Genomic DNA, 16,626 nt, shown 5'->3' on the forward strand with positions numbered 1-16,626 from the left:
AGACGGGCCCACTCCGGCCTGTAGGGGGCAGAACCCGGGTGCCGGGTGGGTCCGGAAAGCAAAAGCGTGGCAGGGGCCGGCCCCGGGAAGCGGAGGAGGCGGGTCTCCAAGGCTACCGCCACCTGTTTCCGGCGGGCGCGGGCGCGCTCAGGGGCAGCGCCGGGGGCCAGGCTCGGGCGCGTTCCCGGCGGCCCCTGCGCGCGCGGTGGGGGTTGTACACAATCATCATGGCGGCGGCCGGGGCCCCGGATGGTGAGCGGGGCGCGGGGGGCGCGGGGCGCAGGGAGCGCGGGGCGCGGGGGGCCGCGGGGCCGAGGCCGCGGGGGCCGCTGGCGCCCGCCCGCCCCCCCCCCCGCCCCGCGGCGCGCGCGGCCCCGCGGCCGGCGCCCACCCCCGCCCGCGCGTGACCGCCCCCTCCCCTCCCCCTCGCAGGCATGGAGGAGCCTGGCATGGACACGGAGGCCGGCACGGCGGCCGGCGAGGCGCCCGCGCGGCCCCTCAACTGCCTGGAGGCCGAGGCGGCGGCGGCGGCGGGGGCGGCGGCGGCGGCGGAGGACGCGGGCGCGGCGCGGGGCAGCCCGCAGCCCGCCCCGGCCCAGCCCCCCGGGGACCCCGCGGCCCAGGCCTCGGTCAGCAACGGCGAGGACGCGGGCGGCGGCGCGGGCCAGGAGCTGGTGGACCTGAAGATCATCTGGAACAAGACCAAGCACGACGTGAGGTTCCCCCTGGACAGCACCGGCTCGGAGCTCAAGCAGAAGATCCACTCGATCACGGGTAAACCCGCCCCTCCCCGCCGCCCCCCACCCCACCCCCCGCTCGTCTCCACTCCAGTCTTCCCGGGGTAGCGGGGGGTCCCGGGAGCCCCGTTAAGTGCCGGCCGCCACCCCCTTTCCGCGGATGGGGCGGAGGGGGCGGGAGATGGGAGCAGCCGGGCCGAGATTGAGCCGAGCCCCTGGCGCGCGCCGCCCGCACGCCTCCTTAGGGGGCCCCCGGCCACGCGCTCGGGGCATCTGGAATGTGGCCGGGAATGTGTCGCCGGCTGCTGCTCCGCAGAAACGTGCCCGGGGTGGGGAGAGATTCCTGATGGCCGGCCGTGCCTCCTGACCGACCCCCCCTCACCCCGCCCCCCAGCCCCTCCACCCCCAGCCCTGCACGGAGACTTAATCTTATCTCTCGCTGGACCCTTCTGCAATGATTTCTTCTTTGAAGCACGGTGGAGTCTGGACGCGCCATAAAAAAAGCAGGAACTTTGGCCCAGCTGGCTGGTTTCTGTCTGTCTACCTGTGGACGCCTGTGTCATCGCTTTTGCATGATGGTTGATTGAGGGACGTGATTTGACTTGCAGTGAATTGTAGGGGCCAGTGAGCTGGGACTGCCATGGGTGCTGTATTTTAGCCCGTAAATCAGTGCCAAAGCAGCTGCTGTTGCCTTTCTGTCACAGAGCTCCAGGCCCAGAGAGGTGGTGACTAGCCCCAGCATGCAGAGGTCACACGTTCGGTGGTAGAGCCCTTCTCTTTGGGCCTGAAGGACTGTGGTCTGGGTTCTTTTATTTTTTTTTCTTGGCTTTTGGGGTTACTCAGAATCCCCGAGATGCTCAGGGGTTCCTCCTGGCTCTGCACTCAGGAATCCTGGTGGCTCTTGGGGGACCCGATGGGATGCCAGGGATCAAACCTGGGTCGGCCGCGTGCAAGGCAAGCGCGCGCGCTGGTCCGCTGTACTTTTGCTCTGGTCCCACGGAGCCGCGGTTTTCACTTCTCTTCCGCTTTCCCAAGGTCTCCCGCCGGCCATGCAGAAAGTCATGTACAAGGGCCTCGTCCCTGAGGATAAGACGTTGAGAGAAATGAAAGTGACCAGTGGCGCCAAGATCATGGTGGTTGGCTCCACGATAAATGATGTTTTAGCCGTGAACACGCCCAAAGATGCTGCCCAGCAGGACGCCAAGGCCGAAGAGAACAAGAAGGAGCCGCTCTGCAGGCAGAAAGTGAGTCCCCTCGGGCGCCCGTCCGTCCTGGAGCATCCTGGGGAGTCAAGGCCGCCGTCGGGAGGCGGCCACTGCCTGCAGCTGGGGCATCCATCGCCGGTCAGTGTGTCGGGGCCCCGTGCTGTAGCATAAGGCCTGTGACAGGCAGGCCGCAGGCCAGGTGCTGGCAGGATGCAAGTCTGGCTTTCTCGTCCCGGTGAGCACCAGAGAGGAGTGCCACCGCTAGGAAGAGTCCTGTCTTCCACGCCCTGCCCCCACCCACACTCCCTTTATTCCATTGTTTATTCAGTTGTTCCCACTCCTCTTCGGGCTTGTGGCTTTCCCCAAGCAAGACAGGCCCAGAGATGATGGATTTCAGAGGTTCCTCTGAGAGGGATCAGTGCAAGGACCCAGCCAAGCGAAATTGATAAGGAAAGTGGCTTGGAGGGTTTGTGTTTGTTTCCCCCCTCGGTCTGTGACCTCAGGGCTCCATACCTGCTCTCTGGGCTCTTAGGTGAAGAGACCTACGTTGTCTTGCTCTCACTCCAGCCATTTCGATTCTTTTCATCCTCGGGAAAAGCAGGGGGAACCAGTCTGGTTGGAAGAAGCAACGTTTGTGAGCGGATGGGCCGGGAAGCCCTTGACTGCCGCGTGCTGGGCAAGCGTGTCAGAGTTCATGCATTCTGGAACCAGGCACCGCGTGGTTACCCAGGCACTGTCCAGAATATCCCTCCCCCAGCACATAGGAGTGACCACTGGACACTGCCAGGCGTGGGCCAAAGATAGCAACAAAAACTATATAGGCACGTGTGCTTCAAAACCGGCTCCTTTATCAAAGGTGAAGTCTGCCTGCCATCTAAAAGTCCGCAGCAACCATCCACAGGATTCTGGGTGTGCATTTACTGGCGGTGTCTGTATGCCATCGGCCCCCAGAATGCAGAATGTGTGTACGTGGCGGGGGTCACTGTATCTTCCAGCTCACTGCGTGCAGTCCAGTGTTCCCGGCTGCCTCTGCCACACATGTGAATTCACCTGGCACAGGCATGTTAGGAGGGACGTTTCTACTGGTCTCACCCGGCTCCTAAGATGCCCTTTAAATACAGGTTTGACTTAGTAATGGGAGCTCAGCAGGCTCGGAGCTGTCTTCCTGGGCGCAGAGAAGGGCTTCAAAAGGGCCCTGTAGACGATGAGTCACAGGAAGCCTCTGATGCTGCTCGGTTTCATTAAGGCCGGTGACGGGTGGGCCCGGGGAGCAGTTTCTGGGCTGTTTCCAAGACCCTGATCTGTAGCCCCACGCGCAGGGGGTGCTTGGTGCTCTCTGTGGGTGCTGATGAGTCCAGAGGGTTTCTGCTGTGGTGGTGAGGGAGTGAGCTGGATTGTGCCACCTCCAGTGACATTTTTCCTCTACTCACTCACTGCCCCATAGTTTTTATTTTTTGCTGGGAGGTGGAGCAAAAACATTCCCACCTGGCAATGTTTCGGGATCATCTGGTGGCACTCGGTACCCTATGGAATGCCGGGGATCAAACAACCCAGGTGGCCATGTGCGAGGCCAGTACCTCCCCTGCTGTACTTGCGAGCCTGCCCCAGAAGCTTTGGGGGCTCTTGGCAGGGAGCCACACAGCTGGCGGTTCTCAGGGCTTAGTTCTGGCTCTAGGCTCAAGGGTCACTCATGGCAGTGCTCGGAGGACCATATGGGGTGCTGGGGATTGAACTGAGTCAGGAGGCGTGCAAGGCAGGTGCCTTTATTTTTATTTATTTATTTATTATTTTTTTTGCTTTTTTGGGTCACACCTGGCGATGCACAGGGGTTACTCCTGGCTCTGCACTCAGGAATTACCCCTGGCCGTGCTCAGGGGACCATATGGGATGGATGCTGGGATTCGAACCCGGGTCGGCTGCGTGCAAGGCAAACGCCCTACCCACTGTGCTATCTCTCCAGCCCCAAGGCAGGTGCCTTTAGCCACTGTCCCCTCACCCCGGCCTGCCCCGTAGTTGTATCCCTGGCAGTGCTGGCCCGCCTCAAGGCCCCAATGGGCAGGAGCAGCGCTGGCGCCGGCAGGAACCGTGGCGGCTGGGGGAGGGGAAGGTCGTGAGACAGACCCACCCTTCGTGAGCTGCCCCCGGGATGGCTTTGGGGCCAAAGGCCTCGTACCCTTTAGCTTCTGTGGTGGCCAGTCACCTTCCCTGAGCCGTGTCGGGACGTGGGCTGAGGGACTGGTGCACACGTGCTCTCCTGCTCTGCCCCCGCTCTGCCACCTCCCTGGTCGCAGGCATCACTTGTATTTGGAGTATAACAGCTTGAAGCCGGGCCTGCGCTGGGGTAGGGGGGTGAGGCCCGGGGCGGGGGGCGCAGGCAGGGAGTGGGGACGCGTGTGCAGCCAGAGGAGTTTGCTACGTTTGTGGGAGAGATGTTCTTTCTCAGGGCGGGAGGGCAAGTCCAGGAGGGAAGGCACCTGCCCTGAGTGCTGCTGGCACCGCCTGGTCCCCGGAGCTTGGTGGTCTGGGAAGCGCTGGGAGACGCCCCCAGCCCCGCCCGCCTTTCACTGGGCAGTGAAACAGGGCACAAGCAGCACCAGGTTTCTCTGGAGATGAAGTGGCGAACGTCTGTCCTTCGTACCTGCCCAGAGAGCCCTTTGGCACTGGCGCCTCGGGCAGGGCTGGGTGTGGGGAGGGCGTGGCCCGTGTCCAGGTCACAGTGTGGACTTCAGGTGGCTGCTCTGGGAGCCCCAGATGGAAGTTCCGTCTGAGGTGATGGGACGCTTTGTCCCTGGCCTGGCTCGCCGGCAGCCTGGTCGCTCTTTGCCTCCCGTCGGAGGCCTCTGGGCCGAGCACCCCGTCCCTGGAACGTGCGGCCTTGGGAACTCACATGTCGCTCCGCGGAGGCCGCGGGCGGCCCCTGACCCTCTCCTCTGCCTTGTGTCTTTAGCAACACAGGAAAGTGTTGGATAAAGGGAAACCCGAAGATGTGATGCCCTCTGTGAAGGGCGCCCAGGTAAGGCGGCCTCCCTCGAGCGGGTGCACGCCCTGCGGCTCCCTTCTCGGTCTGCCCCGAGCTGGGGGGGCCCCCCGTGACTGACCCTCTGCCCCCAGGAGCGCCTGCCCACCGTCCCCCTGTCCGGCATGTACAACAAGTCAGGAGGCAAAGTGCGGCTCACCTTCAAGCTGGAGCAGGACCAGCTGTGGATCGGCACGAAAGGTATGTGGGGCCGGGCCTGGGGGGCCGGCCCTGCCCAGCCCTGCTCTGCCTGGCGCGCGCCTTGTCCTTGGACCCCTTTGCCTCGCTCTTCCCCGGGCTGACCCCGGCCACCCCTTCCTCCAGCCGTAAGGAGGGGATGTTCCACTCGCGCCGGCCGGTTCTGGCCTGGCTGGCTCTGCCCTGCCCTTGGCCGGAGGGGTGTGCCGTCCCGTCTCCAGGGCCCTGTGCGTGCATCCTGCCTGGCCTGCAATTGGTCACTTCTCTCTGGAACGAGGGGCTCTCGTGTGGGCCTGGCCTCAGTTCAGCCGAGGCTCCTGGCATTTGAGAGCTCGGGACCCTCCCCTGTGTTCCCGAGCTCACAGCCGGCTCCGCTGCCGGCCGTGTCGCTCGGAGCTGGGGCCCCGTGGGCGCGAGGCTCCGGGTTCCCCCCAGCACTGCACAAAAGCAGTCCCCTTCCAAGGTCAGGCCAGAGAGCGAGCTGGCCCTTTTCTTTTCTTTTGGGGGGGGTTACATCTGGCGATGCTCAGGGGTTACTCCTGGCTCTGCGCTCAGGAATTACTCCTGGCGGTGCTTGGGAGACCCTGTGGGATGCTGGGAATCGAACCCAGCATCAGCCGTGTGCAAGGCAAACAAACGCCCTCTCCGCCGTGCTACCACTCTGGCCCCTGGCCCTTTTCTTGATGGGGTGGCACACTGGCACCCGGCAGCTTGTTCTGGGGGCCTGGGCTTGCTGTGGGGTGGCTTGTCTGGGCACCACTCCCTCTGTGAAGCCCCCCCCCAGAGGAGGAGCCCTCGGGGCGTGTGCTGAGGGCCTCCGGCCTCACTGCGGGTTGTCTTCCGAGTCCTCGAGAGGCCAGACATCCCTGCTTTGGGGAATTCTCAGGATATTTTAGGACGGCCGGTTTCTTTCAGGCGCCAGAGGAGGGGCCGGGGAAGCTGGTCAGTGGGATGGGCCCCCCGCCCCGAGTGTTCCCTCAGTACTCCTGGGAGTGACCTGACATTGCTGCTGGTGGCCCCCCAAACAAAAATAGACCAGCTAAGTCCTGCCAGGGCCACCTGAGAAAGTGTGGTGGGGGCCAGAAGGAGCCCATCGGGCCCTGCTCCCCTCACCCGCCCAGACCCTGGCCCCCAGGACGGGGAAGAGTGTCCCAAGTCGGCAGCCCGGCCGGGCCCTCGTCCCTTCATTCTGATCCGCTCGGTCACCTGAGATTCTCCTTCCAGACTTTGTTCCCACCGAGGGGGTGCTGCCTTGTGTTGGATGCCGTTGAGGTGCTTGCCAAGACCCCCGCCCCCCACCCTGTCCCTGAGTGTCTGCCGCTGCTCTGTGTCCACTCCCCTGGCCCCCGGGCTGTGTCACCTGCCCCCTGCATTCTGGGTCCACGGCGCCTGGGGAGTCGGAATTGCTGTTCCATCAGGACAGCTCGGCTGCTGGGGATGGGGAGGGCCCGAGCCGAGCAGTGCCCCGAGGCTGCCCTGGCCCCAGGTCCCAGAGGCATTTCTCGGGTCCTTAGTCACCCGGACTTCAGAACGCCGTCAGGGAAGACGCGGCCCTGCACCGATGGCCCTTGATAGCGGCCAGGCCCGGCCCGGGGAGGTGCCCCGAGCAGAAGGCCCCCAGGGGAGCCGGCGGGCCCGTGACTAACCGCTGTGCTCCCTCGGGCAGAGCGGACCGAGAAGCTGCCCATGGGCTCCATCAAGAACGTGGTGAGCGAGCCCATCGAGGGACACGAGGACTACCACATGATGGTGAGTAGCGGCCGTGCCGTGACCGAGCACCCGGCCCCCGAAGGCGCGCTGTCCTCTCCGTCTGCCTAGATCTTTCCTCCCCGGCCGGGCTGCGGCCCGTCTCTGGCTTCCCTCCTTGTACAGTTTCACTTCTCAGTCTGGGAATAAATACGGAGCGGGGGACTGGCTTGTGGATGTTGGTTGTAGATTTTGTCTCGCGTGACCCCGCCGGCCTCGTGCTGGTGGTGGCCCCCACAGCCCCCTCTGTGAGGTGAGGACCCGGGGGAGGTGGGGGCTGTGAGCCTGGGTGTGGTTGGCAGCGGTCACTCTAAAGAGCGGCCACTTGCCCGGACAGTCCGTAGAAGGGGACTGGGAGGTCAGCCCGGGGTGCCCCCACGCTCCCTGGCCGGGTCCCTGGACCCTGAGGTTGCCCTGCAGGGCCAAGCAGGGTGACCTCCCTGTGGGTAATGGGTGCCTGCAGGGCCAGGCCCCCAGAGCACTGGGGAAGAGTCGGCTTGGATCTCTGCCGCGTGTGCGGGGGCCTTGCAGTGGGTGCGGGGCCACCTCGGGAGACGGACTGGCTCCCCATTGTAGAAGTGGGATCTGAACGTTTTTATCTGGATGTGGTCGCTCCCTTTGAAGCATCATCTTTCCGGCCCGACCCGTGAGGGTCTGTGACCCGCTCTGCAAGCAGCCAGGGTCCAGGGGTCTCAGGCACTGCAGCGGGGGCCCCTGGGCGGCCAGAGAAACGGGTATAGTGAGCCAAGAGCGTATTGATTTGAAATGCCCATTTCTCTCCGAGTCATTGCGGGCCCCTCTGTCTTTCTCAACCCTGGTAAGGGGCACCTGTGCCTTTGGCCCCAGGAAGTGTCCCAGGAAGTGTCCCATGTCCCTCTGGGCAGAACTTCTGCCCCTCGCTCAGTGGCTGCCTCAGCCCCACGAGAGTTGATCGCTGCATTATCCCATTTTTTTAGAGATGCTTAAAAGCATGGAGAATGCCAGTTCCTGTCCCCATCATCCCCAAAGTGAAACTTGTGACTAATTTGTAACTTGCTTTTGATCACTTTTAAATAAAAGACAGTTTATCCTCTCTGAAAGTCCCTCTGTCTCCCCCTGTCATCATCCTATGTTCCCCTCGTCCTTCCGTCTCTCCACGCTTTCCTTCTCCTCTATATCCATGAGCAAGATATAGTGTTGTTTTGTGTTTTTTCAGTTTTCATAAGTGGTATCACGGTATGTATCGTTCTGCAACTTCACTTGGTTTTTTGTTGTTGTTTTTTTTTTTTCCTTTTTTTCCGGTACGACCGTATGATCTGTCTGAATTTAACTCTAGATCCAGCAAATCCTTTTTAAAAAGTCCTCCCATAACTCATTACATAGGCTGCACCACTTTTCATTTTGTGTCCCCTTCCTGATGGATATGTAGGTGGCGTCTGGAGTGTCCCCGTTCCTGACCGTGCTGCCTGGCCCCTCCCCGCCCTGTGTCTGCGTGCATGCGTGAGCTGTGCTAGGGCAGTGGTTCTCCAACCGGCCCTTCTGCTGGACGCCCGGTTCCGAGGACCGCTTCTGGGGCCTGCCCCAGTGCTCCCAGACCATCGCCCCCAAGCCAGGCCTGTCCAGCCTTTCTGTTCCTGCAGACCAGCCACGGGCGGGCGTTGAATGCTTCAGTACCCTGGTTCGGGCATTCTTGAGGACGGGCCGCGTCCTGCGGCCCGGCAGTTGGGACGGTCCCGGGCCACCCCGAGTTTGGGAACCACTGCTTCAGCGTTGGCCGTGCGCCCGTCTCTCCCACCTCTCCTGTCCGTCTGTCCGTCTCTGTCCCCACAGGAGAATGCGCCCCGTTGCACACGCGTTTGCCTCCCTCCCCACTTCTTCGTGCGTCCACTTCTCGGCCCCCCCCCTTCCTGCCCCGTGTGTGTGCTGTGCTGCCCGCTTCATCTCCCGACCTCTCAAGTACCGCTTGGTTTTCCTTTTTCCCTTCCAGGCGTTTCAGTTGGGCCCCACGGAAGCCTCTTACTACTGGGTGTACTGGGTTCCAACTCAATATGTGGATGCAATCAAAGACACTGTGCTGGGGAAGTGGCAGTATTTTTGAAAGCACTTTCACCTCTGGCCCAGGAGACTGACCCAAAGTGAAGGACATTGCTGGGAGAGGCCTGCAGCATCCCCGGATTTCAGAGTTCTGGAACTTGATTCAAAAACAAAAATCTCTCTCCAGTCTAAGGCGATGTGGTGACTGAAGCCACGGGTGATGGACTTTCACCATCAGCTTCATTTTAACTTCACCCTCACCGGGTCCCTTTCTTGCAGTCAGCTTCATACCATTTTTCAAGTCCATGCGGTGGAAATCAATAAATCTGAATTCCGAACATGTTGTGTGGAATACTCTTACATGTGCTGAAGAGTAGACCTGCCAGTTCTGTTTAGAGAGGAATCATCAAAAAGCTTTCTGGTTTCTTTTTTCTTTTTCTTTTTTTTTTTTTTTTTTTAAATTTTTGTGTGTCTTTTTTTAAAGAAAAAAGATCTCAACTGGAATATTTGCATAAACCTTTGGTTGCAAACATGTGGACTGCATTGTAATGAGGGGGGTTGTTTTTATATCTTTTTTTTCATATGAAGTTGTATGCAACATGTCGGGGGGCGGGGGCATTGCAGGCCGTATTTTTCTTAATCCGTTGATTCCAGTGTAATTCTCTCCGTCTCTCGCTTTCTCACTTCCTAGATTGGAGTTTTTGTTTTCAGACCCAAAGATGTCGGTTCCTCTTTTTCGTACCTCATCGCCGCTTCCTCTCCTGGCCTGCATCCGCCGGACGGCGCGGTCTCCGGCAGGGCAGGGGCGCGAGCCGCAGCATCGCTTGCAGTTGACTCCTGTCTAGACATCTTGCCCTCCGGGGTCCCCACTCTCGCTCTCCGGGGGGCACTGCGCTGCTGGTCGTGGCCTGCTCCCCGGCCAGGGAGACGACAGTGGGCACAGCCGTCTCGCCCCTGGGCCCAGAGGACCGTCTTGCTTTGCGATGTTCCAGAAAGTTCTTAAAGCAGTCTGATGATTCTTTCCATCACGCGCCTCCATTTGGCCCTCGTAGCTCCTGCATTCTGTTCAAGTGCCCTTTTCATCCCAGGCTCTCAGCTGCCGCCTTTCTCACTAAGAAGTCCTCCCAGCTCGGGGCTTGGCCGCCGGCTCTGAACGTCCAAAAAAATGAGTGGGGAAGAAAACGGAATCGCCGCTGGGGACAGCTTGGCCCCTTGCAGTTTCCGCCCCTTCCGTTCGTTCTTCGTTCCCGTGAACTCCTTGTCTCCTTCTGGCCTGACGGACTCTGAAATGCGGGAAGGCCTCTCGGCGGGGGCGTCCCCTGCGTGCTGTTGGCTGGAGCCCTGCTGCTGTCTGCGGGTCCTCCACCCCCACCCCCACCCCACCCTGTGCTTTGGACTCGGGGCCTTTGCTCCTCATTCTGTGAAACGTCCTCGCATGTGTCCGCCCCCGACGACTCTCCCTCGTGAGCCAGTTCCTGACGGTTCCCTGCCCTCCCCTCCCTTCCCCTCCCCTCCGCCGCTGGCGTTCGGGATCTCGCCCGTAGAGACAGTCTTGCTTTTTCATGGTGTGTTGTCGGTGCCCAGTCATGCATCTGGGCGGGAAAATTGCTTCTTGCCATCCCGGAGGCCTTGGGACGCAGGTGAGGCAGCACAAGTGCCAGATCCTTTGCAAAAAAGGGGCCGTCACAGCGGCCCTCTGGGGGGGGCCCCCCCGCTTCTCTTTCTCTGAGCAGAGCGCCCCACTTTGGTCCGAGCCTCGCTCGCTTGGAATGCCCCCTCGGTCGCCCCCTTCCTCCCGGTGAGCGCCGGCCTCACGCTCCTTTCGCCACAGGCCAAACCCGCTTCTTGCTCGGGCGGGCGCCCCCGTGAGCAGGGCCCTTTCATTTGAAGTCCAATGGTGCTTTTTCCTTCCTTGGAGATACAGTCTATAAGTAATAACCGGCCTGACACCTCTTCGCGGGCTGGTGGAGCCTGGCTCGCTGCGAGAACAGTCCCGGGCTCTGGCTCCCGCCTGCCCATCCGTCCGCGCCAGGCGCCCCGGGAACGCGACCCTCCCCGCGCCCCCCGTTTGACTAGATCCCACGTCCGGGTCGCTGCAGTATTCCCCCCTCTTGCAGTATTCCCCCTCGGTTCCCCGCGCGGTCTCTTCCTGTCTCTTGTGATCCAGCACGAACAACTGTGGCAGTGGCAGTCTCCTCCCGCCCTCGGTCGCTCCTCCTGTGCATCCCTCATCCTTTCCTCCTCGGGAGTCTCTCTGCGCAGCCCGCCAGGGCGCGGGGACCCCCGGGGCTGGGAGTCCGTGGCCCTGTGCCAAGCTCGGGCGCAGCCTGTACGGGAGGCCCCGGGGTGCCTCTCTTGGGACCCCTGAGAGGTGGCGTTCCTGTCTGGAAGCCACGCTGGGGGTCCCCCTGTAGGTCTTGGCCCCAGACATCAGGCCTTTCTTCTCCTTCTTGAGGCAGCCGCCAAGGCCAAGGTGACTCTCGGCCCCGAGGTCTTTGCTGGCTCCCGGCGGGGCTCTCTGGGCCTTGGGGGGCTGGGGGGGGCCCTTTCCGCTTTGTTGCGAAGCCGCCTGCTCTCGGCAGGGCAGCGGTTTTCATCTCGCTGCTGCCCCCCGCACCGGGGCCCAAGAGACCACCCTAGCCGCTCCATCGGCCCCGAGGCGCCACGGAAGGGGCCGGCTTTCCTCTTCTTACTTGAACCACGTGCCTGGAGGAGCCGCCCAGGCCAGGCCCCACTTCCTTAGGGGCCGAGAGGAGCAGGGGGTGGGCGCGGCCGGTCGGGGCAGGGCCAGGCCGGGGCGGGCTTGCTGCCCACCCGGCTGTCTAGGGAGCCGCCCTCCGGCGGGGGCCCGCGCTCTTGCTGCCCCGGGGGCTTGGGTCATGCCGGGGCCCCGGGAGACGCTGGCGCGGGTGTGGATGGGGCCCCGAGCCCGCGCCCAGCAGGGTCCGGGGCCCGCTGGTCGGGAGCGGGCCGTCTGCTGAACTGCCCTGCCTGGCCGGGGGGCTCTCCCGCTTTCTCCATTTCTAAGAACCTCTCTCTTTTTCTTTCTTAAAGAGTTCTGCCGAATTATTTGACAATATACGTAAGTACCATGTTTCCTTGTGGTGTACGCTCTGTTCTGGTTTTTGTTTTTTAAATCCAATGCCTGTGTGGGCGGAGATGGACGTATTTAGTCTTAATAGATTTGCGCTGCTGGAATTTTCTTTTTCTTTTCCTTTTTCTTTTTTTTTTTTCCTTCCAAGTGTAACCTTGACTAGCTGTCTCATTGTTTATCCTGTAAGATTAGTCTCTCGATTAAAGTTTCATAATGAACCACATCTCTCTCCTGCCCGTTCTTCATGCGCGGATGATGGGGGGGGAGGGTCCGAGGTTGGGAACTGGACCTCCTCTAGGGGTCCCTAGGGCTCTGCCAGGATATTGCTCACTTCACTGTAAGCTCGGAAAATGAGTTCCTGAGGGAGTGGATTTTCCCCTTAGACCAGTGCAGCCCTGACCCTCCCCATCCCCAGCCTCCCGGTGGGGCCTGACTGGCCACTGTACCCCTGGACATGTTTACCAAGGCCTCAGGGCTGAGCCAGTGACCAGGGAAGGGGAGAAGCTTCATTCCCTGTCATGGAGGGCAAGTCTCATTTGTCAGGAGGGGTTTGGACTGTGGGAGTCTCCCACGGGACTCTCACCTGGCTTCACAGGTGTGCCTGCCAGTCAGGTCACACCCCCAGCATGACACTTCCACTGGTGTAGGAGACTGCCGCATCGCTACAAGGGGTCATGCTCATCAGTCTCTGGAGTCTTCGCCTGGCAACCGAAAGGCAGAGGGCCAGGGAGGAGGCTCAGTGGTTAGGGATGCCCGGCCCCAAGGTGGGTCAGCAACACTGCACTTCTTTACCTCACCCCAACCTAGCGTGATGCTGCAGGACCAGGGCCTTGAGCCCAGGTGGGCTGAGTATCCCCAGGAGAGGTCGGTTGGGACTGACGACTCGGGGGATGTCCAGGCTGAGGGTCACTCCACATACTTGGGGACTTCTCTGGCGTTTTCTCACCTTTTGGTAACTATTGACCCTTTCTGCAGGAGGAACCCCGCAAACCAGGCATAAGACCCAGGGCCAAGAGAGAGTAAAGCGGGTTAAGCACTTCCTTGCACACAGCCAGCCTGGGTTCTAGCGCCCATACCTCTGGAAGTGATTCCTGAGCACAGAGACGGGAGGAAGCCCTGGGCCCCGCCGGGTGTGACCCCTGGATTCGCTGTACTGACCCATGAGTCCCCTCCGAGCTGTGAGCAGTGGAGGGGACCCCTAGCCCCTGCCTCAGCTCTGGGAGGATCCTTTAGGATCGAGGCTGCTTTTGTTCTGCGGACTTCTGGTCCCCTGGGCTTTTTTTTTTTTGCTTTTTGGGTCACACCCAACGATGCTCAGGGGTTACTCCTGGCTTTGCATTCAGGAATTACTCCTGGTGGTGCTTGGGGGACCATATGGGATGCCGGGGATTGAACCCGGGTCGGCCGCGTGCAAGGTGAATGCCCTACCCGCTGTGCTATCGCTCCAGCCCTCCCCTGGGCTTTTTTGAGAACATTTCCTAAGAGAAACCTTAGGAAATTCGTCACTTTCAAGTTTCTTGTTCACCCCTTTCCTCCATAGCTAATTTTAGCCCTTTGTATTTTCTTCTTCTTTTTTTTTTTTCTGCTTCTTCGGTCACTCAGTGATGCTCAGCGGTTACTCCTGGCTCCGCACTCGGGAGTTACTCCTGGCGGTGCTTGGGGGACCCTGTGGATGCCGGGGCTTGAACCTGGGTCGGCCACATGCAAGGCCAACACCCTCCTCCCCACTGTACTATCGCTCCGGCTAACCTTTCGTATTTTCACTTTTCTTTTGTGAATCGATCATTTTCCAGTCACCCAGAATTGACATGTGCAGCAGTGACCTTTGGGGGGGAGGGGGTCAGCTAGCATGTGGATCCCCACCTGGTGCTCTCCTGACTCCTGGAGCCACAGCGACCTCAGGACGGGCCTGGAGCCATGTGCTGGGTCTCCAGTGTGGACATTGTCATCCCTTACCACTAGGTGGCATCTCATTCCCGGACTCGATCTTTCCCACAGCTTATGTCCACTCCATAACCCATTGTGGTTTTTTTCTCTTTTTTTGTTCATTTTTTCTTTTTTTGCTTTTTGGGTCACACCTGGCAATGCACAGGGGTTATTCCTGGCTCAAGCACTCAGGAATTACCCCGGCGGTGCTCAGGGGACCATATGGGATGCTGGGAATTGAACCTGGGTTGGCCGCATGCAAGGCAAACCCCCTCCCTGCTGTGCTATCGCTCCAGCCCCAGTTTTTTTTCTGTGGGTCGTCAGTGGTGCTTGCTTGGCACGTTCAATCCCCAGCACTGCATGAGCCCCCAGTACTGACGGGATGGCTCTGGAAGCCCGCACCCCCCTGGGTAGCCCTGGTGGTCCCCAACATCCCAGGGCCCGAGCCCCACATTGCTGGTCCAGTGTCCCGAGTGTCTCTGGGAGTTGCCTCGGGCCCTCTAAAACAACTGTTCAGAGGGTTGAGAGTTCCTGGGGTCAAGGACACGGCACCAGTGTTAAGTGTGTGCAGTCTGTGAGGCCCCTAGTCCCACCCCAGCCCGTGAGCACTGGTTCCCGAGCACCGTGGGGCCTGGGCCCAGGGAGGATAAATACCCACCTCAGCCCTTGTTTAGGGGGCTTGGGAGGTTATACATAGCACGGTGTAGGGTTTTCTTCTGGCTTGGTGCTCAGGGATCACTCCTGGCTGGGCTTGGGGGGCCATACGGGTGTTGGGAATCAATCTCGGGCCACATGACTGGTTTACCCACTCTGCTCTCTCTCCAGCCCAGCCGCCTCTCATATTTCAGGGGTTTGTTTCCCAGCAGACAGCTTGTTGTGCTCTGTTCCCTGCCACCCCCACCCCACCCCACCTCCCCCTATACATTTTTCATCGTCACGTTCTTTGGGCTTTTTTTTTTTTTTGAGGCCACACCCAGCGATGCTCAGGAATTACTCCTGGCGGTGCTCAGGGACCATCTGGGATGCTGGGGATCAAACTCTGACAAGCTGAGTGCAAGGCCTCCTGTCCCCCCTTTTTTTGTGTTTTGAAGCCACACCCAGTGATGCTCGGGGGCAACTCCATCCTGGCAGTGCTTGGACCATATCCGTATGGGGGGCCCGGCATCCAGCTGGGTCAGCAGCTTGCAAGGCCACAGACCCTACCCACTGTACTGCCGCTTCTGCCCCGATTTCTCACTCTTCCATTGGCAAACACCACCTCTCCTTTCTGGTACGGAGTTGGTTTTCCATGGGCCAGAGCTCAGGTTCTAGATTTACCAGTGAACTGGCACCCCGAGAAGGCAGAGCCCTTCCCTCCCACCTCAAGACCAACACTTGGGGTCCACAATTCACACTACTCAGTGACAAACCCAGGTCCCCTACCTTAGACAAAGGACACGACTTGAGGAAGGCCAGTGCCCAAGCTGGGGCCTGTGAGGTGTGTGGCGCGGTAGCAGAGCTGGTTGGTGCCCTGCACGCTAGTCCTGGCTTCATACCCGGAGCTCCGGACAGGCCCACGCAGACTGAGGCCTGGAGTCGTAGCTGGCACAGGTGGGAGTGTGGCCCAGCCTGGCACATGCTCTGGTCAGAGCAGGGGGCGTTCGAGTCCTGAGTCAGCTTGTACACTGCTGGCCTAGACTCTCGCAGACCAGAGGCCCAGGCGGAGGGTTGGTACTTGTGACACATGTCAGTAAAAAATATGGGTCTGGGACGAAAGCAATAGTACAGCGGGTAGGGTGCTTGCATGGTACCTGGCCAACCTGGGTTTGATCCATTGCACCCCGTAGGGTCCCCCAAGCTCACCAGGAGTGATCCTTGCGCACGCAGCTACGAGTCACCCGAGTACATCTGGGTATGGCCCCCAAAATCACCACCCAGAAAACAACCTAAGGACTGGGGTCAGCAGTCAAGCACGAGCTGCTTTTTGTATGTGTGAGGCTGTGGGTTGGTTTCCCCAGCACTGCCTCGGTCACCTTCTCACCAGGTAGAAGACTGAGGGTCAGGCACAGCCTAGGGTTCTGTGGCATAGGGTCCAGAGGGCAGTACTTGGCACCACGGGCCCAGTACCCAGCTGGGTGCGAGCCGGCAGCTCCCAGGGCCTAAGTAATAAAGAACTGGGCACAGGGAAATACAGGCAGGGTGAAATCTGGGAAAGGAAAAAGCTTTTTGCGCCGAGACAGCAAAATGTCACAGGGCCAGGCCTGCCACACAGGGAGGTGACTGTAGTCTTAACACCCCACCCGCTGTGGTCCTGACATGAAGATCAGAGGGAGGGGCTGGAGCAATAGCACAGCAGGTAGGCATTTGCCCTGCAGGTATGCCGACTCCGGTTTGATTCCCAGCATCCCATATGATCCCCTGAGCACCGCCAGGAGTAATTCCTGAGTGCAGAGCCAGGAGTAACCCTTGAGCATCTCCAGGTGTGACCCAAAAAGCAAAAAAAAAAGAGGGAGCTGAAGAACCGCCAAGAAAGGTGAGGCGCTTGCTTTGCTTTGCCTGTGACCCGCCCGGTTCCGTCGCAGCACTGCACATGGTTCCCTGAGCCCTGCCAGCTAGCGCAGCACCAGGTGTGACTCAAATCCCCAAAAAATAAAAAGCGGGAGACCAGAGTGACTGTCCAGCGGACAGGGCGTTTGTGTTGCACACGGCCGA

General features: G+C 60.5%; 1 protein-coding gene across 1 annotated transcript; it reads left to right on the forward strand.

Moving 5' to 3' along the window:
• The first annotated feature begins 11 nt into the window (after nucleotides 1–11).
• Nucleotides 12–12,232, forward strand: UBFD1 (ubiquitin family domain containing 1). Its single transcript, XM_055135115.1, has 7 exons — nucleotides 12–252; nucleotides 433–774; nucleotides 1,773–1,981; nucleotides 4,890–4,955; nucleotides 5,054–5,159; nucleotides 6,823–6,905; nucleotides 8,869–12,232. Exons 1-7 carry the CDS (start codon nucleotides 228–230, stop codon nucleotides 8,977–8,979), a joined length of 942 nt encoding a protein of 313 aa, XP_054991090.1. The 5' UTR covers nucleotides 12–227; the 3' UTR covers nucleotides 8,980–12,232.
• The last annotated feature ends 4,394 nt before the right edge of the window (nucleotides 12,233–16,626 follow it).

This window comes from Sorex araneus, chromosome 4 (genome assembly GCF_027595985.1).
Source record: "Sorex araneus isolate mSorAra2 chromosome 4, mSorAra2.pri, whole genome shotgun sequence".
Classification (NCBI taxonomy): Eukaryota; Metazoa; Chordata; class Mammalia; order Eulipotyphla; family Soricidae; genus Sorex; species Sorex araneus.